Consider the following 23,705-nt stretch of genomic DNA (forward strand, 5'->3'; position numbering starts at 1 on the left):
TGCCATGTAAGGATGAAACCTTCTGCCTATATTGCAATATACATCAATCCTTACTGATTAATATCATAGTTCTGAGACACAGTAGTAAATTCACAACTAAAAATAAATAGTACAGTTACTTCAGGTAATCAAGCTATTTATTGTTGGAACATAAATAAACATTACCTAAAAATATGAATCTTGTCTTAATCTGATGGATGCTCAGGGCAAGATCTGTTTACTTCAAACCATTCATCTATGCAGCTGTTGGATACAAGGCAAAATATGAGAACAATTGACATGAATTCCAGTAATATTAGCAGTAGGATATAAATATAAATTGGTTTCTTCATTTCAATGACTAGTAGAATTTTATATTATACAAAGAAATATATGGATATACACGCATCACAGGAAAAATTAATAACCCCACACCACAGTAATATTTGAGTATTAAACATTGTTGAAAATCTAAATTTCTTAAGTGTTAAAATTTTCTAAGGAAGCATTTTACAAATTACAGATTTTATACACAGGTTAATTCACTACTAACATTATCATCTTGCTTATGTCATTCACTGACATTTTACTTTCTGTGAAGTACAGACACTTATGAAAAAGAAATATGAAACAGGTTAAAAAAACATTCCCTCTCTCCCTGCACAACTCTATTAGCATTTGACAAAACTTAAGCCCACACAACCTAAGCTCCTCAGCCATAATACACATTCCTTCCTCATTCAGGTGATATTCCAAGAATGAGAAGCTTGTAGGAGGAAAAATTAACCTCTGATATATTTGGTAGAGATGCAGGAAGATGTCATTTAAAAAACATCTTTAAGGCTGCTATTGCTGTTTCTTTGTTATTTTTAAATGCAAAAAGCAACTATGTTTCAGCACATCTTTAAACATCCCTTAAGAAGAGTTACCCCATAAATGCAACCTTCTGAAATTTTATATCCATCCTAAGGTACACTTGCCCTTTATGATATATGCAGAGGCAAGGCAGCCGTGCTATAGTATCTCCTTGCTGCAGCTCTTCCAGGCATATTGCACACTCCCCAGCGTCTTTACTCAGCACATCCTCTGAGGAAAGAGCACAAAGTGAAATGGTTAAGAATCAGACTACTACAAGGAAAACATTCTTTATTCAGTACGTCAAGGATGTCTATTGAAGAAGGTATTTTTTGTCCTGCAGAGAGGCAAGGATCAGTGACACACCAGCTGACTGAAGAATCATGATGAGAACCCATGCTCAGTCTTCAAAGTGGAAGTTAAGTTCAAGCCTGAATATAAGATTTCCCTGGCAAGGACTGTAGGTAAATAACTAGGTAAAATTCTTCCTAGCTTCTAAACACTTAGCTTGTCATTTGATTTTTCTACTCTCCTACTCATCTCTATTCTATACATCTGACTTTCTTTCATCAGCCTTCCTGGTAACTCAAATTTCACACCTTCACTACTCTCACCACACTAGCATGTTCTACATCCCATCCACCTTTTTCTCAGTGTAAAGTATGAAACTGCCAACTGTAGGAATGTGAAATTTCCATGAAGGAAATATCATTGCTGTATAGCTCCAATGAGTCCTGGAGACACTGATTTTTTTTGCAGAATTACCAAGTCCAAGAAAAAGGAGGAAAAAGTAAATTACTAGGAATGCAAAAGAATTGGCTCTCACTAAGAAGCTTCTGGGAAAACATATTATTTTTAATAAAAACCTTCTCTCTTGGACACTTCTCTTAACCAGAATGTGGGATGCAGAATTCAGTCTTAGCACGAAGCAAAACAGAAGATCACATAAGGCCCTCTTTGCCAGATGCAGATGAGAAGTCCCTGTTAGACACAACCTCACACTCCACAGGGCACTCCCAAATAAGACACCACATAGCAACCAAGCTGGCAGATCAGAAAGGTGCACACTTGGCAAAGTAAGTCCACATGTTCAAGTTTCCATGGCTTCATGGGAAAAGCTTGCCCTTCATTGTCAAGAGGCACTCAAGTGATTGCTTATGGAAAGTACCTTTTGCAGCTATGACTGGGAAACCAGCAGCTCTATGCTGTTCTCTCCTGTGGCTCCATCACCACTGGCATTCCAAACACAGAGAATGACAGACAACTAGGAAGCTGCCATGGCAGCAAGAAAGTAAAAGGAAATTATGTCTACATTGTTTCTGTTAAATGACAGCTGTTTTGCAGGTGCTTGGGTTTCTAAAGCAGTGCTTATTTCAGTCTCCACTACATTCATTAGTTATGCTAAAAAGCCTGTATAATGCTACATGTGTAGCACCTTCATGGAGATGTGAAAAATGTCTAGCATGAAATGAACTATTATAAAGAAAAATATTCAAAACAAAATAATAAACAATATACATCCACCACAACAAGAAAAGTTTTAAAATTTATTTTATGCACAGTAAACTCCTGTTATTTAACCAGAAACTGTAAGCTTCTCAGAACATTAGTGATACTAGGGAGACAAGGTAATTTAAAAGAATAGAAAATATTTTAAGAACTCTTACCTGTCAGCTTGCCCAGAAGAGGGTGCTAAGGATAAATACTTCCTTGAGGTTGGATTTTGGTATTTGATTGTTTGGGGTCTTTTTATATGAAGGTATTCTAATATTTGACCAGGAGGCAAATACTCTCTGGACATTGTCTGGCTAGAGAGATATAAATATTTGTCTGATGCTGTCAGACTTCATCCTCCTAGACCACCTCTTTGCACAGCTTTACAAAAACTCCTATGAGCAGTTTTCTTCTCACAGGTTATAGGAAGCAGCACCATTAATGATTCAAGCATGTATCATACATCCAGAGCATACTTAAGAAAAACAACTTTTTCCACAGAGTCCTTTTATCAGATCAGCAGCTGCTACCCAAACCAAAATGAGACTAAGATACCACTAGTGAATTAATCCCAGTCTCACTCCCTCAAGCACTCTCAAGAGGGAAGCATTTAGTCAAGCTTTGATAAGAGAAATTGAAAAGCTGTCCGATAAAAACACAGTTTATAAAAGAAAGCACTCCTATGAACAGCTCTCCCATAGTTCTCTATTGTACTTGTCTGGCTTATCCTGCACTCCCTAGACTGCACAATGCTTGGGTCTGAACTCCCACTGAGCAATTTAACAATGTGCTGTACCTTTTGGCTAACATTAGGGCATGATGCCAATTCAAACATTGGTACCTCCCACCAGCCCTGGTGTAAGTGTCTGACACTCCTTTTATTTTCCATCCACTATTCCTGTACTCTCCCTCTTGCCAGTACTGGCCCTACTGCACAAGTCCCTGGCATACAGCTTGCTGCCCTCCTTGGCTTCACCCCAGGCTTTCCAACTGGGATGAGGCACCAAGGCACACACTGGGCTTTGCCCAGTCATGCCAGAGGGAGCTGGTGCAAATGATGGCTGGCACAGACCAGACCTCAGAAAACACGGTGCAGTTCTGCCATCTCTGCAGAAGAGGTTATGTTAACAGTTCTCAATGCTCCTCTTCCTCTGGAATAACAAGGAATCAGCATTCCCTACTTGCGTAAACCTCATGAATCCTACCTAAGGCTCTTGTGCGTAAATAGTGAAGGTATAGTGCAAAAAAACAACTACTGCAAATGCCCATGTGTAACTCGCACATTAACATACTCCAAACACATATAATTAAGCTTATAGCTAATTATGCACATAGAGTGATGACAGCAAAACCAATCCTTCACAGGCTTGGTTCAGGACACCTTGAATCCAACTACCTTTTGACCATTTTAGGTGATTTGGATCATCAATCTCAGACACAGAAAAAGGACTGAATAATCCAGTTAGACCTGGATCTTTTCAGAATTTGGTTTGTACTTGTTTTATACAGCACTCTCCTACACCAACACTGGCTTGTATCAGATGGAAGTCGCCTTAAGGGCCATTTCATAATGACTTTTAAACATATCTGTTACAGAAAAATCTGCATATCATTTTGCACAGAAGCACTGCAGTCCGAAGAGGTTTTCTGTTTTCTTCTGTTCCTGCAGCAGAGTGATTCAGCAGATACATTTTATTTTAAAATTTTTCCCTTAAAAAAACCCAAATCAACAACAAAACACACAAACCAAAAGAAGGAGTAAAGCAGCTTAAAACTTCATCAATGTTATGATCAAAACATTTATATCAGTGTATTACCTAAATGGAGATGGGAAGAGGAAATAAAGCCACATTTTTCCATTTCGCCCACATATGGGTGCATACACAAATACCACACCCCCACATCCAAGCGCACTGCCCCTAATAGGAGGTAAACACTCCTCCACCTTCCCAGCGACTTGAGCTGGGAAAGCTCAAGTCACTACCACTACCCAAAGACTGGTGTCAAAAATGAAATCTTGCTGAAGAGTACAGTATTTCACTCCTGAGTCTGCCCAAATACTTCTTCCTCTTCTCCTCTATCCCTGGTTACTGCTGTTTTAACTTTGGGTTGTCAGCAATTTTTCTTCCTAAACTTCTACTTTTATCTTTACTGGAAAATAAATTCTACAGCATTTCTGCATTTATAGCAAAAATAAGTAGGAGAGGATTAAAAAACAGGCATTCTGGCAATTTTGCACATACTTTACCAATTAAAAACTTTTCTTAGGACTTTTGAAAATACATCTAAATAATTTCAAAAGCCACTAACTCAGCCATGATTAGGGTTATAGGCAATATCTGTGATTAAAGTGTCTTTAAACTGAGGACTGCAAAAGCAGATGTACTGCATACCTTCTGGATAAGGTAATTAAAATCTGTGCTGATGCTTTTTGTTTTTCCTTTTAAAACACAGGCAGATATATCCCTAGGCTCAAGAAACTTGAAGTCACAAATCATGAAGATGTCAATATATTTTGGGAGCTATCACCTTGTAGCTGCATTATTTTACTTCTCTCTGGGCATTCACTGGAAAGAGAACACCAGGTTAGAAACACCTTGACCCAATTCAGTATGACAACTTTTCAAAATGTCTGTATCTTTTCCTAAAATTTAAAAGCTTAAATATCCATGGAAGCTGCCATCCCAACTAGCTTACTGGTGAAGGACACCACGAAGGTCAATCCTTTTCAGAACACTACCGAAACTTAATAAAAACGTACCTTTTGAAGAGTATTGACACTAAAATTGGTAAAACAATAACCATTAAAAAACATTGATGAAACTTTATTAAATAGTACATATTATCATGTATTCATTACACATTCATTTAATTTTCAAGCTGATGACTAAAAACTGTCTTAATAAAGTACTAGAGACTGTCTCCACTTATTTTTAAATGGAGCTCTAGAAATCTATAAACCAATATATTTGTTCACATGTAGAGTGTGAATTCATCCCTATTGCAAAATTTACTCTACATTTTTACTGCTATCACCTTTGCTGATATCACAAGGAGTCAAGGAGGACCTACACATTTCCACAGGTACCTTACTATTCGGCAAGAAGGACGTGTGTATGTGATTACACACTTACCAAATGTTAATGACTTCATTCACTAAATCTTTATGGCTTCTGTCACATCTGTTTTTCTCCCTCTCCATTTCTTTCTGGCTGTTTCTCACTATGCTTTGCTCCTCTTCACACTCATTTTCCCTAAAATGTGTTCTCTCTGGAGCTGTATTTTCTATCACTCCTCCTGCCCTCTGTTATCTCATTTAATTTTCTGCTGCAAAGCAGGTACTGGAGAAAGGAGGAAGAGAGAAATATTTTTAACTATCTGATACAAATAATATGGACAGCCTTCTTATATGGGGTTAATGTCCTTGGGAGAAGTAGACACTAGAATGGAAGGAAAACAATTATGCACAGGAAGTGGTTCTCTCATGTAGCTCAGTGATTGTCTCTGCAGACTGGTGCTGTCTGTCTTTCCCAGTCCATCCTAAGCACTAGGAGGGCCAGCAGTTTCTTTGACATTAGAGCTGGTTTTCAGTATTCTGGCTGCCACAAGAGGAATACTCTTGATTCTCCAGGGATCATTCTTGGATGACCAGGTCAGCCATCCTCTGCTGCTCAAAAGTTGAGGCAGAAAGACACTCTGAAGGAGAGATGATTCTTAAGTGCTCAGAGCTCTCAACAGAAGGAGGAACATTATTCAGTTATCACTGCAGATGCTTATTTTGCCACTTAGCTTTCACAGCTACAGGGTCAGTCAGCAGATTGAGTAAGGCAGAGCTGAAGACATCAACTAAGCTCACCTGTGAAGATTGTGCCTTCACAGCCAGAAGTTGAATGTCACTACCCTCAGCAAGGTAGTGAAGAAGCAGTGCGTTCCTAACTAGAAACATTCCTTTTTGCTCTAGTATAAGCCACCTCCTCTGGATCAGAAGTAAAAGGGAAGATATTTAACATCCAATACTTTAACCTGTACCACGGCTAAGCAGTTTTCAGGATTCACAATGCCACAAAATTGAGCATGTGAATAACTTAAAACAAAATTCCCCTGAACTACTTAAATCCAAATTCCCTTTTGTGCTGCTGGAAAAATCCAATACCCTTGTGCTAATCAAACAAGCACAGGTGGTAACTTTTTGAGCATACAATCACCCCAAACACCACTGCATAGCTCATGTGGTAATACCTAGAACTTAAGCAAGCCACAAATCCTTCCCAGCCACAATATACAAAAACTAAACCTCTCCAAAGCAAGCTAACAAGCTACAACAAATGTGACACTTCATCAAACACTGACAAAGTGCTTGATGAATTGCTGGGTTGGGAGGTGTGGATGTTTTTTGGCATCTCACTCTTCAGCCCTTGCAACACGGCAGCCCATTACAATTTCCTACTCAAAATCCAAGCGTTATCCTTGTCTTCCCCATCCCTCTCACTGTTCAGTGTTGATCCAGGACTGAGATAGTTATGTGCAAACAGATATCCATCATGAAAGACTTCCTGCACACACATTGTCTACAGTCTTTGGTGCTCCCTCTTCTTAAAACACAGAAGTAAAGGGGAGGGAGCTTGAAAAACAAAGGGAAAGTCACACAAGAAAAATATTTGCAGAATTAGGCCTAAGTGGCAATACCTGTGTAGCAACACCAGGCTGAGATGGAAGGAGATGGCTGCAGAAGTTTCTTAGCTAACCCACATTTGAAGAACTGGATTTAAATTTTTGTGGGACATTCTGAGCTTAGTAAATTCTGAGAAATAGCTAGATGCTTCCTGTTCAGACAGATAACTATTGGGTCTGTGGTAGAAAAAAAAAAAACTTCCGGTGAGATAAAGATAAAAACTGAAACAATAGTGATAGAAATACATTTAAGTGAGCAGGAGTAAAAAAGTCTGTGTTGTGTAGTCATAAATTTAACTAAATAGAATTGTATACGGATAGCTAATTAATATAAAAAGCAGAAGAGATTTAGCTTCAGTGACCACAAGGGAAAACTAGCTGGAGCTATATTATACAGGGTGCTAATGCAAGTTATGATTCTGAAACAAAACAGAAAAATTAAAATCTCAAGTATAAATAACACAGGTTTGATACAATGTCCAATTAAGGTATCTTCCTTGCAAACAAAATCATTTTTGCACCTCAGGGTTCCCAGTGAAAAGCTACACTTTGCAAAAAGGCCTGTAGTCAGAGAAATAAAGGTCCTCACTTTCCAGCATCCACATCCATAGCCATTCCTTGCTATTGTTATCAGTGTGTTACCAGCTTTCTCAGTCCATATTTGTACTGTTGACAGAAAGTGTTGGGGTGAAATAGGTATTCATAATAGAAAAGTTCTATTAGTCCAACTGGCCATGAAATGTCTTTTCCTCCCATCTTGAGATTTATGGCTAGTGACTATGCCTTTCCACAGTAATTCAAGATTTGCTCTCAATACAATCATCCGATTGACTCTAAAACTTCTGCTTAAGTCTTTCCAACATCTGTTTAATCAGCCTCCTTGCAGTTTAAGATGCCTTTGGACATTAAATAATCTCAAAATAGCTAAATAACTCTCCTGTTGCACTGACAACTAAAGGTAAGCTCCATTCACCATATTTGTAAGTACCGTGTCTTTAAATTGTCAAATTTTAGTCTAGGTATGGGCCAAAGAGCTGCACCTGCTAATAAATTAACCACAAATAAACAGTCTTGTCCTCCAGAACGTGATGTAAAAAGACTTTTTGCCAGCCTTACCCATCTTGTACCAAGTCCCCACTTCAAGTGAAATTACATATATTTGTTTTTTGAATGACCCAAGGGGTACCTTGTTCTTGAAGAGTCTTCCTTGGCATGTTGTATTTTGTCCTGAGGCTTACTCCACTCCTGTCAGAAACATTGCTTCTGGGAGACAGTACTTCAAAATATTGTCTTCACAGAAATGATTGGGTGAAAAAGTCTTGAATGCAGCCATAGCAAAATTGTTCCCCCGTATGAAATCACACCATGAATGGTGTACCCTAGCACATGCTGCCTGAAACAAAGCTGCTCATTGCAGCACATGGAATAGGGAAGCTGCCTTGAGGCTGTTTTCTTGGTTTTTCATCAGTATTACATGACCTCTCAGGTTATCGCCTGTTAATCTTGAATGTCAGGAGTTAAAAGCAGCATGTAAAGGGGCAAACCCACAAGAAACAAAACTGCAGCAAAACAAGATACCTTAGGAAACAGTGTAAAGAAAGGATCACTTGGGGAATACATCCTCCTTGGCTCCATCAGGGAAGAATGATTTACACTTCTCAGGGCTGAGTTTTCCATCAAAAAGGATCTTGCAGCACAAGTATGCTACAAAAGGAGTGGTTGATTAAATGGCTAGAGGCAACCAGATTGTATTGCTGCCAAAGTCTGCTGCATTTAGAAAGGATTGTTTCTTACAGGGAGTTGGAGATAGAGCTGGGATGAAGGAAACTTATAGAAGCAGGCAAGAAAGAATAGAAATGAATCTGCATGGGATCCACACACGCAGATCTTCTATCACTTTTGTTTGTTCAGGAGTAAAACAAAGCAAAATATTTAAATGCTGCTTATGTATACCCACCAATCCATACCAACACTAAGAAACTGCTATGATAGATGAAAAATCAGCTTAGGTCTATTGAAAACTTGGAACTGTAGTCCAGAAATCCCATTCAAAGGTGGGTGAGCCATACAGTTTCTGCTAAAGCAACAGGCAGGGTTACCATGCAGGGTACACTCAAGAAAAATGTAAGACCTGAATTCCAGCTTGCCTTGCATAGCAGATAACTTCTTCATCAAAGGTAAAAAACATCAAAACCCAAAACCAAACAAATATAAACCCAAACACACATGAAAAAAAAAAGCAACCCAACCACTCAACCAACTAACCAAAACAACGAAATAACCCCAACTCCACCAAGGCATATAACCCCAAGAATATTTATCTAGAAAAGCTTCTCTTAGTAGTAAATCACTTGGGTATCTGAGTTAATGATTTCATGAAGAAAAGCTACCACTGTGGTCAGGGGAAAGGTGAAGAATTCCTTCCAAATATAGTGCAGAAACAGGTCTTTTCCCATAACTTTACAGTCAAAAGGAAGACTTTACTCCGAACTGTAAGTCTGTTAAAATGAACATTTTTTCCAAATTCAGACTGGATGCTATCACCAACAACATTCTTAAAAACTTGGCAAGTAAGGCAAAGCATGGATGTGGCAGAGGAAACAACGCAAGATGTCTGTCTGACCAAGCTGAAGGAAAGATCTAAGCTGGATGAGATCTCACAAGTGCAGGATGTTGATGTGGTTGTTCAAAAAGATCCCCATTATGTTTAGGAAATCCCTTTTGCTTTGTCAGCTTTTTTAAGTGACTAAATTTATTTTATGCCCAACACAACAGAAGACCTGAAAGATTGCAGGGAAGAGTTTTCCAAATGGGGAGTCTTCAACTGTTCACCATCACTGAAAGTACAACCAGAGCCTAAGAAATTGCGTTGCAAAGATTTTCAAATAAGATGTTTCATTCTTCATGGTCTGCAATGAACAAGGAGTGTGACGGGGACACGCTGACCTAATGAAATGTGTGAGAACTCTCACATGACAGAAAGGCAGATAAAACAAGCACATTAGAAAGCTTCACAGAAGGAAAGGGTAGGGCAGTAAGTGTCCGTGAACAACAGAGGCAGAGAGAGGGAATGAATAGAAGCAGCTCAGAAGTTATCTATCCTATTAGTCTGGGCAATATGGGTTACTTTAATGGGGACTTGTTTTGAAGTTGGATGAAGGATTTGATTTCATGTTTTGTTCACTTTGTCCTTTTTCAAGATCCTATACCAGTCTTCCTACAGGTGCCCTAAGCACAATGACTTTTGCCAAATCTTTTTTCCAGTCTTTTAACATTGGCCAACTAACTGACTCATTGCAAGCAGAGGAGTTTGGTTTGATCTGATGCAAAATGAGTGCAGAGGGAGGTAGCTATGAGCCTAAGGTGAAACAGGAGGTGGGGGGGAGAAAAAGCAGGTGTGTGTGTGACTAAGACACTATTCTTAGGGAAGATAGGATACCAAGCAACACACAATGAAAACACTGGTGCCAAAACCCAATGTGCATGAAGTCTGGCTTATTACCCCCAGTGCCAGGTGCTAGGCCTAGAAGGTACTTTTCCCAGCAGGCTCCAGATCAGCCTTCTCCAGATTAACACAATGTCTGGTGTTAACATACATACACGGGACAAGGATATAAATCACTGCATAATTTTAACTTGTCTGTCTTTTCTGTTTGCAGCAGACAGACTGCTTTTTACAAGCTATTCCTATTTTAAATGCAATTATCCTTGTGATATAGATGGAATGCAAAACATGTTTGAATGCAAAGGTTCTGATAAAATCAGATACTGAATCAGAGTTTTCAAAGTTATCTCAGTTTTTCTACTCTACACTAGCTCATTATCCAGTATTATAATTTATTGCAGCAAGCATAGAGATACAGTATTTCTGGTGCTAGCTGGTACCTATGGGTTATTACTATCCCAGCGAGATACTGAGTATGTAGGTATTGAATTGCAAGAGAATGAAAAAAAAATCCAAACAAAAACAAACAAACAAAACATCAATAAACTTCCTTTGAAATTTAAAGTGATTAAGTGAAATAAAAAACAAGCACAATTCCAACAGTACTCAGCAATCATAATCATTCACGAACAATAACACAAAAAGGTTAACATGGAAGATGGGTTTAAAAAACCAAATGTCCTCAAAGACACTTCTCCAGTTCCAAGTTACATGCCCATAATCTGGCAGTATATTTCTACAGCCATACTAAAGGGTTTTTTTTTCTCTTAGTTTTTTTCAATTAAGAGGCTACCAAAACTATTGAACACCATTATAACAATTTCAGCTAATAAAGCAATAAATTAAAATAAACTTCCTTGGAACTGGGAGAAGAAAAAAGGTTAGCGTTAACCAAACTATTCCTTCCTCCACATCTTCATTCCAAACAAATAAACATTATTTATGGGCTAAAAATTAACAGCGAATACTACATTCTTGCTTGGCAACATAGGGACTATCAAATACCTAATAATACACATAAATAGTACCTAATTAAACTTCACACAAGGAAGAAGGGCATGAGGAACATGGTCCAAATTATGAAAATCTGATAAGGATTCAAATTAAAGATAGCTGTTAGTGTAGGGTTAAAATGGAAGTTGAGGTTTTTATTAGGAAGTTTTAACAAGGTTTCATGAGTGTTAATATAATTCAGCACTGAAACACCAGTGAAGTTTCTCACGTTTCAGCTGTGTGTTAGAATTTGGGGTTATTTCTGAAGCTGAGCAAATCTGTAGCCACGTGAGACAAAGTTACACAAACTGGGGAGCAAAGAGGTTCCCCCAGGGAGGATGGAACAGGCAAGTCTAGTATTTTGTACCTATGTCAGTACATGTTTTACATCCTGTTCTAAAATCACTGGATTTTGTTAAAAATACTAGAAACTGGTAATCTCTCCCCTGTGTAAGCAGTGATAAGAATCTCCAGTTTAGAAGTGAGAGTACTCTATCACACTAGCAGTGTTTTCACTCAGCTTGTTTCTGGAGAGTTTGGCTTGTTTTATCACTGGAATTCCCCTACAAAAGCTGGGCTGACTTCTTTTGTGCATTGAAGGACTGAGTCTTCAGCTCAGAAACATAGGACTGTTTAAGTAATCAAAGGGCAGCAGGTTTTAAAGCAAGATTTTAATCCGAAGAAAAAGAATAAATTACAAATGACATTTCAGGCAGTAGTTTCAAATTGATCTGCCCTTAGGGCAGTTTCTGAGCCAGAAGGAGTAGCTCTTATTCTTTTATACTTCTTTAGAGGAAAAAAGGAGAAAGTCCTCATCTGCAAATAATCTGCATTAGTTCCTGCAAAACAGCGAGAAATTTAGGGAAAGAAATACCATGAAATTCCTACACAGATCACTCAATCTCAGTGAGATGTACTCTGGTATTTATTTTTTAAGACCTAATGATTTCAAGTAGTATTATTTCAAAATCCAGCAAATGAAATCCATTTTCTATGATTAGAAAAAAAGAACGACAGACTGCTGCTAGCAAATGAGCAAAATCTTAAGGTTTTAGAGGTATCAGCTTTAAAGACTGCAGAATTACCATAGAAAACCAGCAGAACTAGGAACATGATTTCCCCCGGAGCTAAGTTCCCAGCAGTCACAAGACTGCAGCAGTTGCAGCCGCGATTTATGACATCCTCTGCGTGACCTCTCCGAGCTAAGGACTGATTAAGTGCAAGGCATGGAAGGTAGCTGCTGTCTGCCCGCATCACATGGTGCGGAGTCACAGCCCGGCGAGGGACAGAGCTGTCCCCGGCTTGCTGCAGGCAAGTTATGTAAGAGAGGCACCGCGACACGCAGCAGCGCAGGTAGCGGGTCCCCTCCGCGCGTCTCCCGCAGATGCTCCTTGCGGCGCTGCTTCACAGGCGTGTCTGCCGTTCCCTAGGACAAGGATTGGCGCTTGACTCCAGCAGCGCTGGCAGGGCAACAGCAGGGCAACAGCAGTATCCGAGGTTAAGGAGTGGCATATAAGTAAAAGAAATAACTTGAGCTATTCAGCACATGAATGGTCCCATTTTCTCTGCTTCTTTCAGAAACAAGCGGGCTTGTTCTATAGCTGTCAAAAGCTTTACTGTATTTATCCAGTGCTGCATATAAAATATTCCCATAACACAGGTATGCATTTAAATAAAGGCAATTCCAGCATATTGAGAAAAAAAATATTGTCCTGCTCTCAAGAACTGAATTAAGTATGAGGTGACATTGAAATAATTTTGCCATGGCTTTGTTACAAGAAGCTCAGTCTAGAAGATTCAGGCCTGGCTGAAGGGAAAGTATGCAGAAAATACTTCTCTCCAAAGGTTTGTTAAAAGAGTAAGTCACATGCACAACAAATCAGAGAAAAATCTAAGATATTAATAGGTGTGATCTTCTCTGCAGTGTGTCCTTCTCAGCAGTATCCATGTCAACTTCAGTTCATTACAACAGAAAGAAAATCCAGCATCATCTATTGAGCATTTCCAACCTGAACCATGAAAGTGAGCTGTCATAGCTTCTTTACAAATCTATATCCCACATTTCTCTTTCATGAAAAGTAAAGCTCTTATTATTATAATAAGCAATATTGATACTTCAACCACCACCACTGCATCTCCGTGAGTATATCTTGCAGAGATAAATGGGGCAGTCTGGAGTTCTGGGAATTGCTGCTCCAGACATTCAAAGTACTTCCCTGTCAGTTACACTGTGTTCCCATTTGATCAGCTTTCTTCACAGCCACACCAATACAAACACACAGCTTACTTTTCTGGCTCCATAGCAAAGGGTTGACAGTTTGTGGGTGTGGAGGAAAGATAAGAGACTGAAGCTTCTCAAAGTGCTGCAACTCCACACTATAAGAGACTGACCCAGTTCATCCAGTGACTGAGGCTGGAATGGGGCCACTGAAGCAGGTCCTACCTCCTCCCTTTAGGAGGCAGACACAGGTTGCACAAGTTGAACTACAGTGTGATCTTACTTAGTGACATTTATCAGCATTACTCTTCAAGATTAACAACCTCCCTTCCCAACAAACTAGAAATGGAACAGGCTGCTTTTGTAGTGATGCTCTTCTGTGAGGTACCAAAAACGGTTGATGGAGAGGTTTGGGATAGCAGGAAGGAAATACAGCTTTACTGAAGAAAGGGAGGAAGAAATTAAGCTTGCCACTGTTCTTCTTGGTAGTCTGGTTTGGAAAAGTAGCTATCTTTGGCCTAGACTGGTGAACATCAGTAAAAGTTTGCTCTTGTTGAAACATTATCAACAACTCCTAAAGGGAGAAAGTACAAACCAGTCAATATAATTTAATCAAACACTACTTTAAACACAATTTCTCTTCTTAAAATAGCATAGCCCTCCTCAAATGTAACAATGATTTTCAAGACAAGTTATGAGAAGTCTGGGCCAGTATTTTATTAATTCACAGAAGAACATCTGCGCAAATATCTGAGAGGAAAATTTTATTTACTATAATGATGTTCTACTGTCACCACATTAAACAGAAACTCGAAGTTCAACAGTTCTTTATATTTTCAAGAACTACTAAAGAAAACAATTTTAAAGCATTAGGGAATCTGAATGAACCTCCTACATATTCCGGAGGATGTTCATGAGAACACAAGATCAAAAAAGAAAGAGTAAATATTACTATTTTAACTGCAAACAGAATAAATGTATTTTTACGTGTTCTGTTAAACTACCTTTTAAAGTATGCTCTTCTGCCTCCCCAGCATCCCTGAGGACAGAACACAGAACCACCTAGGGCAGAGTAAAAAACCAGGAACTTTTAGCCAGGCATATTGTTAAACTTTTAAAAATACAGTATCAAGAAATTCTATGGAGAATTTTACACCTTGGATAAAGTGGAATGTAAGAACTGATCTGCCTTAGCATTCTTTTGTACTGCTCTGCTAAAAGTCTAGTCCTATTAAAGGATGAGGGCAAGGAAGAAGGCTTAAGCTTTTCCAGGCAGACTGGCAAGATGCCCTTTTGCAAGGTCTTTCACGGTATGATCTCAGGAACTCTGGCAGAGAAGTTAACTTGAAGTTAATAATTCTTTTCATTCCTGAAGTTTTGACTGCATCAGTCAAAACAGTTGAGAGCATCAGCCCTGCTGAATACTCTTCCTTGGTGCACATAAGTGACCAAGCAAATCAAGTCACTGCAGTGGGCAGGACTACCAGAATCATGCATTTTGGTGCTTCAAACATTAGGTTAAGGTGCACTGTTTTTCTTTCCTTCTACTGAGAAATATGAACTCAGCAAGTTCTGGCATAAGTATCTTGCCCCAAAGACACTGAAACGGGCTGCAGTCAACAAACGTTGTAACTTGTGTTATTAAAAGTTAGGTCAGCCCCATTCACAAAGAATGTTTCCAAAATATTTTTATTTAATCTTTTAGGTGACTCATGTCAGTATTTAAGCCTCTGCTCTTGATCAAAATGCATGTTATGACCATAATTTCAATGCTGACAACTCCTATAGAAGGATTACTGCTTACAGAGATTCCAGCTCAAGATTCTGACACTTGCTCACATGCAGGTCTCAGCATATGGCAATCCCAGCAAGAAATGCTTTCCTCTCAAGACAAAACTTGATGCAACACCTCAAACTAATTTATAACAAAAAACAGCATGTTTAAATCAAAATAAAACCCCGCTTTGCATCCTTGCTCATCTGAATCAATTGCACTGTTGTGGCCCAAGGCAATTTGAGATCAGCTCAGTTGGTCAGAGCATGGTGCTAGCAACACCAAGGTTGTGGGCTCTATCCCTGTGTGGTTCATGCACTTAGGAGTTGGACTCAATGATCCTTGTGTGTGCCTTGCAACTCAGAATATCCTGTCATTCTGTGAATTTGGTTAGACGGCATGGGAACATTCCACTATTTGTGTCTGGTGATGCAAACACCCCAGAACACAAAGTACATTTTCAGACAAGAAGACCAGGCTGAATTCCACTCCTTTTTTTTTTTTCCTTCTGGTACACATACCTTAATTTTTAATATTCTTTCTATAACAGTTTTCCACACAGTAATTCTCCATTTCAAAGAAATTGTATAAACTCTTAATATAAAATCCTATCTGTAATCCCTGCTATCTGTGATGTCTAATCGCCTGCTGTTTTTTAATATGTTAGGTCTAAAAAATTCACTAATTGTAACTTAAATAAAAAAATTGCAATGTCCTTACTTCAAAGTAAGGAAAAAACCTTCAGCAGTTCATGCACTGGATTTCTCAACATTGTTCCTCTCTGAATTACACTAGTAAAAGCTTTTCCCCTGAGTAAATATGCTGGCCAACAGTCAGACCCACTGCCACCTGTGAATTAAATGCAGAGTAGTCTGAGCAAGAGCAGCACTGATATCAAAGCAGAACCACCCCTGAGCGAGCAGCTTTGAGGAGATCAGCTTAGAAAGTTTCCAGTAGAGCACCATTCCAACAGAAAGTGCTGACTTGATGAAACCCAAAATATTCCACAGGAATGTGCTAATTCAATGAAAACTTTTGAAAGAGGACAGGCTGGCTCGCCAGGCCAGCCAACCAGTCTAGTGAGCTGACTGGCTCTCCCCAGCCCTCCAGGGTCACTGGCTGCCCCATCTGGCCAGGTGCCAGGCTGCTGGCCCTGTCCTCTCAGGGGCCCTCTAATAATAATAAAACTAATGGAGTCTTACAAAGTGTGCTGAGAAACAAACAAAAAAATTTAAAAATGAAAACCAGAATTATTTCAGAACCAATTGCAGGGTTTCATCAGAAGTTATTGGGTATGTTTGTAGCAAAGCGACTAAAGCCACAAGTCTCTCCTGTGTCTCCTCATTTTTTTATTTTTTTATCTTCCAGTGAAAAAAAGCGGTATCAATATTGCAACAACACAAAATAAGCAATAATTATAGTCAAAATCTAAACTTTACCAGGCATCTGTATTCATCAGCAAGGAGTTTAAGGTAAGTGGCTTCCAAAGCACTGAGGAAATTTATGTAAATGCCCATAACTGACCAAAACACAGAGCTACTATTTAAGCAACACCTTTCACAGAGCAGTCCCTAAGTGGGCTTCTTGCTTGTCACCATGACAAATTTGAACAAGATGATGCAAGGGGCCTCATTTAACACTCTGGAGAAACTCAAAGGAATAGGCTACACAATATTCTAGCAGTCTTTTTTTTTTTTTTTTTAACCCTGTCAACTAGCAAGCAACCCACTTTCTTCAAAAACTGTCTTTTGGCGACCTGTGGTTAACCAGTGCATGGGACCTACTCTGGCTCCTCAACAACTCAGCAAGTAACAGCATTTGCTAATTGCTAGTAAAGGTTTTTAAAGACATCACCAAACACCATGATGCTTTTTCCACAATACCATTCATTTAACCAGCTTTTGCATAAAAATGCCTAGATATCAGTTCATGTGTGAACATCACAAGTAGTTTAAGGAATGAGGAAGAAAGTTTCACAGAAAAAAAGAAAGGACTCTTTTAAAATGCCTAATTGAGTCAGCAATGAGATCTCTGTTGCAGGCAAGTCACATGATTTTGAAAGACTAAGGCTAATAAAATGTACTGATATATTTATATGAAAATCAGCACAACTTCCAGCACAGAGCTGAGACAATTTTGTGACCACTCTTTCAGAAAATACATGTAAATCAGACAGCTGCCCGAGTTTGCAGTTCACTAGCCCTTTCAACTAAAAATGCAATGCACAAAGGTAGCTCAGAAAGCAATTAGAGATTGGCTGGGAGGACTCATTAATTTATTTAAACTTCAAATCACAGCTAAGCAGTCTTGTGACATTTTTCTGGGGGAGACCGCATGCCTCAGACTCATATTTAAAAAGAAAGGTTTGTCTTCTCAGAATGACAAAATACATACAATTTGCTCCCTGGTGTTTCTTAGAAACAACAACTAATACATTTACAGTACCATGAGGAAAGACATCTAGAACAGAACTAGACATAAGCACAGTTCAATCCAACTGCTCAATCTCTAAGTATTTCTGCACCTGCAAAGTCTAAGGTTCCCTTCAACTACTTGCAACACAACTCAGAGACAAAAGAAGGTGAGGAGAAAAAAAACAAAGAAAAGAAAAAATACTTTTCCCTTCTAGTGATAATAGGACTGGGAAATATCAGTGACCAACACAACCAAATGAAAGCCTGGTTGGCTCTATTCTAGTATATATGGCACGAGGCTAAGATAACAATGAGAAAGTAAAGCATAAATACATGCCTTCCATTTTGGAAGTTCAAAAGTATCAAAAGTTCACAGCAGCATCTTTTCTCAAACAAAACTTGAGATGCCCTTGGCCTATGGCAAAAAGGCCAATTCATCAGAGATCTCATGATGACAAACAGCAAAACAAACAAGAAAAAAATGCACATGCGTGTAGACATTCATATGCAGGTCTGGGCCTGAAATCATGGCAGCATTAAGTTACCAATCTATTAGTTAATTTTTTTCATTAGCCTCATTAAAGGGACCACAATTATAACACCAAGTAATAACTGAGCACTACACAACTCAGAAGCCATCCTCAAATTCTTCATGCTGCAGTAATTTAAATAGCCAGCTACAGGCCATAACTTAAGATCTAGCCTATGACTCCAGGAGGTAACCAACTGGAGCCACAAGGATCAATGCACACTTCTCTGAAGTGTTTGTGAAAATGAGACTATACTTCTAAGTATCTCTCTCAAACCAGCCTAATTTGATAGTTTCCTTATTTCACACTTACATAACCATTTCCTAGAATCAGTTTCTGAGGCTCACTGTACAGCAGACACACTCCTAAACCAAGAGATGACACGCTGCTGTTAATTCATATTGCATTGCCCACAACCGCTTTTGTTATGCTGCAGACTACCCAGAGTGGCTTCAGCTGCCACTCACAGGTTTCACTTCTGCTTTGCTGACTTAAACTGTGTAAAGGTAACAAGATGGCCCAAAGGAGCTCCAACCAGCAGTGTGTAAGCTGAAACAATGCAAAAAAGAAAAAGGAGTCTGAATATGGCACCACTGTGATTCAAACATCATAAATGATACTGAGAGGTTACATTATGTAATTGCCATATCTTCAAACAAAAGTCAGCTGAGTGCACTCATATGTACATGTAGGAAGCAGCAGGGTAAAAGGATTTCAGTCAGTCAAATTTGTGCACACCCCATTAGATGGATTAGTGCCAGGGCTTGCTCTCTGCCAGTCTTCCTCCTTCTGCTCCACCCTAACTGATCCCAAGTGCATTTTCCTGCCCTGACTGGGGTGACTAGTGCGCTTCTCTTCTCTCCAGCATGCAACATCCCCCTTATCTTGTAAAATTCCCTTATCTTGTAAAATTCTCAGACCTGAATTTAAGAAGGAAAAATAAAGAGAAAAAAGCCCTCTTTGTTGGATGAAGTCAACCTTCTCAAATATATGTGTGGTAACACCAGGAAGAAAAACAAAATATTTATTCTTCTTAAGTACTGTGCTTTCAAATAGATTTCACAACTCCAAGCATATGATTTCAAATTATTTTTGTAATTATGGGCCAGTAGTTTTGGATAGCATTATGCTATCAAAAAATAAGATGGGCCCAACCATTCTTCAAGACTTATTTCAATAAAATGGTCCAGTGTAGAATACCCTAACAGCAAGGTGCCTGGAGGGTCAAAGGGTCCCTGACACTGCAGGTTATTTATGTAGTAAATACTTATATTGGAAGGGACCTCTGGTGGTCTTCTGGCCCAGCCCCTCATTCAAAGCATGACCAAATTAGACTAAGTTGCTCAAGGATGGAGGTTGCACAGTCTCTTTGAGTTCCTTGACCACCCCCTCCATTATGTCACATTTCTACTTAATACTGAATCAGATTCTTCCTTGATGTAACTTGTAACCACCAACTTTCAGGTTCTTGCTGTTCACCTGCAAAAAAGTCCATCTCCCTCTCCTCTCTGCAATTTCTTGCTAACTGCATTCTATTCTGACATCTGATGACTGGTGAACAATAATCTCATTGAAGATGCACTGTAAGATTTTCTGCCCAAGCAGGCACTAAAATTTCAGTAAGACTTTCTAATTCCTTGTTTCCTCAAGCCTTTTTGTGTGCTTGCCATAGAACTGAGTGTCAGCCTAAGCCACAGTGACGGAACAGTTTGATCTCAGTGGCAGAAGTCCTGTTTGCCTTGCGTTAAAGCTTGCCTAGAAGGAAAGCTTAGTAGCAGGGGGAAAAAAACAGTGCTCCTATAGATGATTCATTTAATATTGGCCAGTTTGATTAAAACAACAAAAACATATAACCAGTCTTTATGAAGTATCACATATGGAATCAAATGAAAAAGGAGAAGTTCTTTAGTTCCTCACAGAAAGTGTAATTTCCTTGAATAATGTGCAAATGCACAGCATGTCAAGTAACAGTCCTTAATAAAGTCCCCAGGAGACTTGATCGACCCACCCTCACTACTTGATGTCATTAGACGAAAGGATGTGTAAACTACACATATTTCAACTGGACAATAAACACACACTTGCCAAAAAAATGGAATAACCACATTCAAATAAGAATAATTTTATGTTTGCAGGACACAGGCCAAACTATATTGGCATGCAGTATATAAAGAGCAAGTTCTTAGGAAGTAATTAGAAAACAAACTACAAGCAAAAAAAAAAACCCTGCAAATTATGAGTCCACCAAACTAGTTACCAGAATATCTTATTAAGTAAAGGATTATCACACTGATGTTTAAAATTAATAAATAATTATCAGCTTACTTCTTTCTTACCATTGTAGGTTATCCTTGGTTTTGTCAAACACATCACAAGATGTAAATCCATTTCATCAGAAGATACAAATTTTGAACATACAGGGCACTTGAATCCTATGGAAAATAAAAATATGTAAGTGTGAGCATACTCAACCATGTAGCAAATATATATATATACATTCAAGCCAAAAAAGCTATTCTGCACATATAAAAATAAAGAAAAAAGAAATCCTGGAGGCTTTTCAGTTTTGACCTGACGTTTCTTTCATAAATCTTTCATTTCTTTCTTTCAAAAGATCTCAAAATGGCCCATTGTTTCTGGAAATAATTCTGTTGACAATTGCAAACATTGTCAGCACCTCTGGACACAAACTTTCTCAACAACTTAAGAACAGTTTAGGGCAGGAGCAAGAGGATAATATGACTTTACTAAAACAGAAATTACAAATGTATAGAGGACAGAGCCATAAAAATTTGAACTTGTGCAGGAATCCTGAATTAACATGTTCATTTTTACCAGGAATTGTACTGAAACTTTAACCAAGGATCTTGGTTTTACATCTTGTCATACAAGCTGCAGCATCTTTTACCAGTCTAGGGCTCTGGGAAAATATTAACTCAGGGGTGTTGCTTCACCTACTGAATCACTAATACTTCCTGTAGCACTGAATTCGTTTGACTGCTCTCATCCTATCCAAACATGACCTTGTTTAGATTTTGAGGTCACTGCCTCAGGCAACATGGGGTAAAGAATAATTAAGACAGTCTGGATTGTGATGCAACTGCATAACAGCCTATGACAAAAGTGCTTAATACCTTAATTTATGTCATTGCCAAAGACAGCAATCTTCCAGTTAAAGGACAAGATCAGCTGGACAACTTTTACAATCCACAGAAGAGCCTGACTGATTTTGATCTGCTGAATAATTAACACACAAGTGGGAGACAAAAAAACCCCCACCAAGAGGGATCTTGATGCATAGTAGTTGTTCAGGAGTACATCTACAGGCAAATTGTCCAATGGGACAACATTCAGCAAAAATATCTAATCTACATCCACCCTCAGCACAAAGGCACAACTTTTTCTCTGATGCTGTGAAGAATAATGATGCAGGCCTGTATAAAAGGTCACTGCACCTTCCACCAGCATTCCCATCTGGGCCTGCTCCCACATGTTTTAGTTTATTGCTTCTTGCTTTTGTACTTCTAACCTTGGGAGGCCACAATAAACGGAGTCAGTCAAGGATGACAAGCAACTTGACGCTGCAGTTTCAAATAACTGATGCCTGAGAATTTTCATCTTTACTGTTAATTATTATCCAGATGTAGATCAAGCAACTAACCTGAAACATTAGCACTTGAGACAAGTACTGCACTTTCTTTATCAAGAAAATGATGTATTTCTTATGGGCAGCTCATAGGAAGCAAGTCAAAGAGGACAGCTAGTAACAACCATAAGGAACTCAGGGCAGCAGCTGAACATGTGCTGGAAACCACTTCCTGAGATAAACTACAGTTCTGCTTCTTCCAATTTTAGTCATATCTATTTCTTCTTTGTGTCAATCCTACACTTCAGTTTAAACATTGCTCTTCTCTCTTTGATTTTATTCCTCCTCTACCAACCCACATTTTTACAAACAACAGATCAATAAGCATGAAATGTCTTTTGGACATGTCAAAGCCAAACATGTCTTTTGGAAAAAACTAGCTGAAAGCATTAATTTACTTGTTGAAAGCTTTATCAGTGACCTTTCAGCCACTGTGTAACCTCCTTCACACAGATGTCCTGGGGTGACTTTATGATGCTGAATTGTATACTTATTTGTCTGTTTAGCCCAGAAATAAGTTTTGCACCTTTAATACTGCTTCCGAGAGCAAAGACTGAGAAGAAGAAGCGTGGAGTTTGTTTTCAGAAACTGCACTCACTCCTCCACATTCCTGCTCCTGTGTTGTCTGAAGAATGGACAGCAAGAGAGAGCTCTCCTTTACTTTTAGATAGCTGAGGCAGAGAAGTTCCCTGGACTGGTTTTTCTTTTTCTTGGAACTGTTCAAATCTGCTCTGGACTGAAGAACCCAGAAAAACGCAAGGAGCTCACTCACACCTGTGGCCCACCAGGCCCAGGAGCTGCATTCCAGCGCCGGAGGGACTGATAACAGACTGAGTGAGCTGAGCTACAGCCCACAAAGAGGACTTCCTGAATTTATCATCTCTTCAGAGCAGCGAGAGGCTTTGTTGTTGAGTATTGTTCATTTTTTGTGCTGGTGAATGAATTGGTAAATAAACAGGGTTTTTCCACTTTTCTCCAAGGAAATATTTTCCTGAACCAGTTGGAGGAGGGGCTGCTTGAATCTGTTTTCTAGAAGAACCCCTTTAGAGGTTTTCTCTCAAATTTGCCCTAAACCAGGACATCAGGCTACACCTGAACATGACTAAAATCAAAATTAGTATCTCGGTCCTCCAAACACACCACCCATTACTGTTCTGTTACAAGTTCCTTCAAAAACTGACTCAGGGTAAGTTTCCTCTCAATCTTTATCACCCTACTGCTGCTGATTACTAGGTTTTGACTAGACTCAAGACACATGCATTATTCTCATTAATATGCTTCTATAAGGCATAATTGACAATAGAGTTTGATGGGGGAAAGCCTGTAACTTCCCTATATGCTTCAGACCAAGTCCTGCTGTGATAGAAGGGGGTGTTTACATTACAGAAAAGTTAACTTTTATGTTCATGGCTAGTTAAGCACTGAGACAGTCACTAGCAAGTTATCTCTCTGCTTGCTGGACAGAACTCTTCTAGCTTATTCCCTAAAGTCATGAGCACATGTAATTGGGAGAGACAGGGAGAGTACATATCCCAGGAATTCTTGGAGGAAATATTTTAATCCAAATAAAATACTGGGGAGAGCTTGAGTGAATAATAATGATAATTTAATAATAATACTGCTTTTACTCAAAACCATGCTTTGAAGATAGACAGCTGTAAAAAATCTTTCAGGTTATTCACCTAG

General features: G+C 38.9%; 1 protein-coding gene across 1 annotated transcript in view; it reads right to left on the reverse strand.

Moving 5' to 3' along the window:
- ZNRF2 (zinc and ring finger 2) overlaps positions 1–23,705 on the reverse strand; it is a 58,366-nt gene that overhangs the window by 6,746 nt on the left and 27,915 nt on the right. Inside the window, exons 2-4 of the mRNA XM_021548797.3 lie at positions 20,710–20,805; positions 960–1,065; positions 166–243 (exon numbers count right to left, since the gene is read on the reverse strand). Of these exons, the coding sequence (XP_021404472.1) occupies positions 186–243; positions 960–1,065; positions 20,710–20,805 (260 nt within the window). The 3' untranslated portion in view covers positions 166–185. The remainder of the gene's footprint in view (positions 1–165; positions 244–959; positions 1,066–20,709; positions 20,806–23,705) is intronic.

The sequence above is a fragment of the Lonchura striata genome, chromosome 2 (assembly GCF_050655825.1).
Source record: "Lonchura striata isolate lonStrDom1 chromosome 2, ASM5065582v1, whole genome shotgun sequence".
Lineage (NCBI taxonomy): Eukaryota > Metazoa > Chordata > Aves > Passeriformes > Estrildidae > Lonchura > Lonchura striata.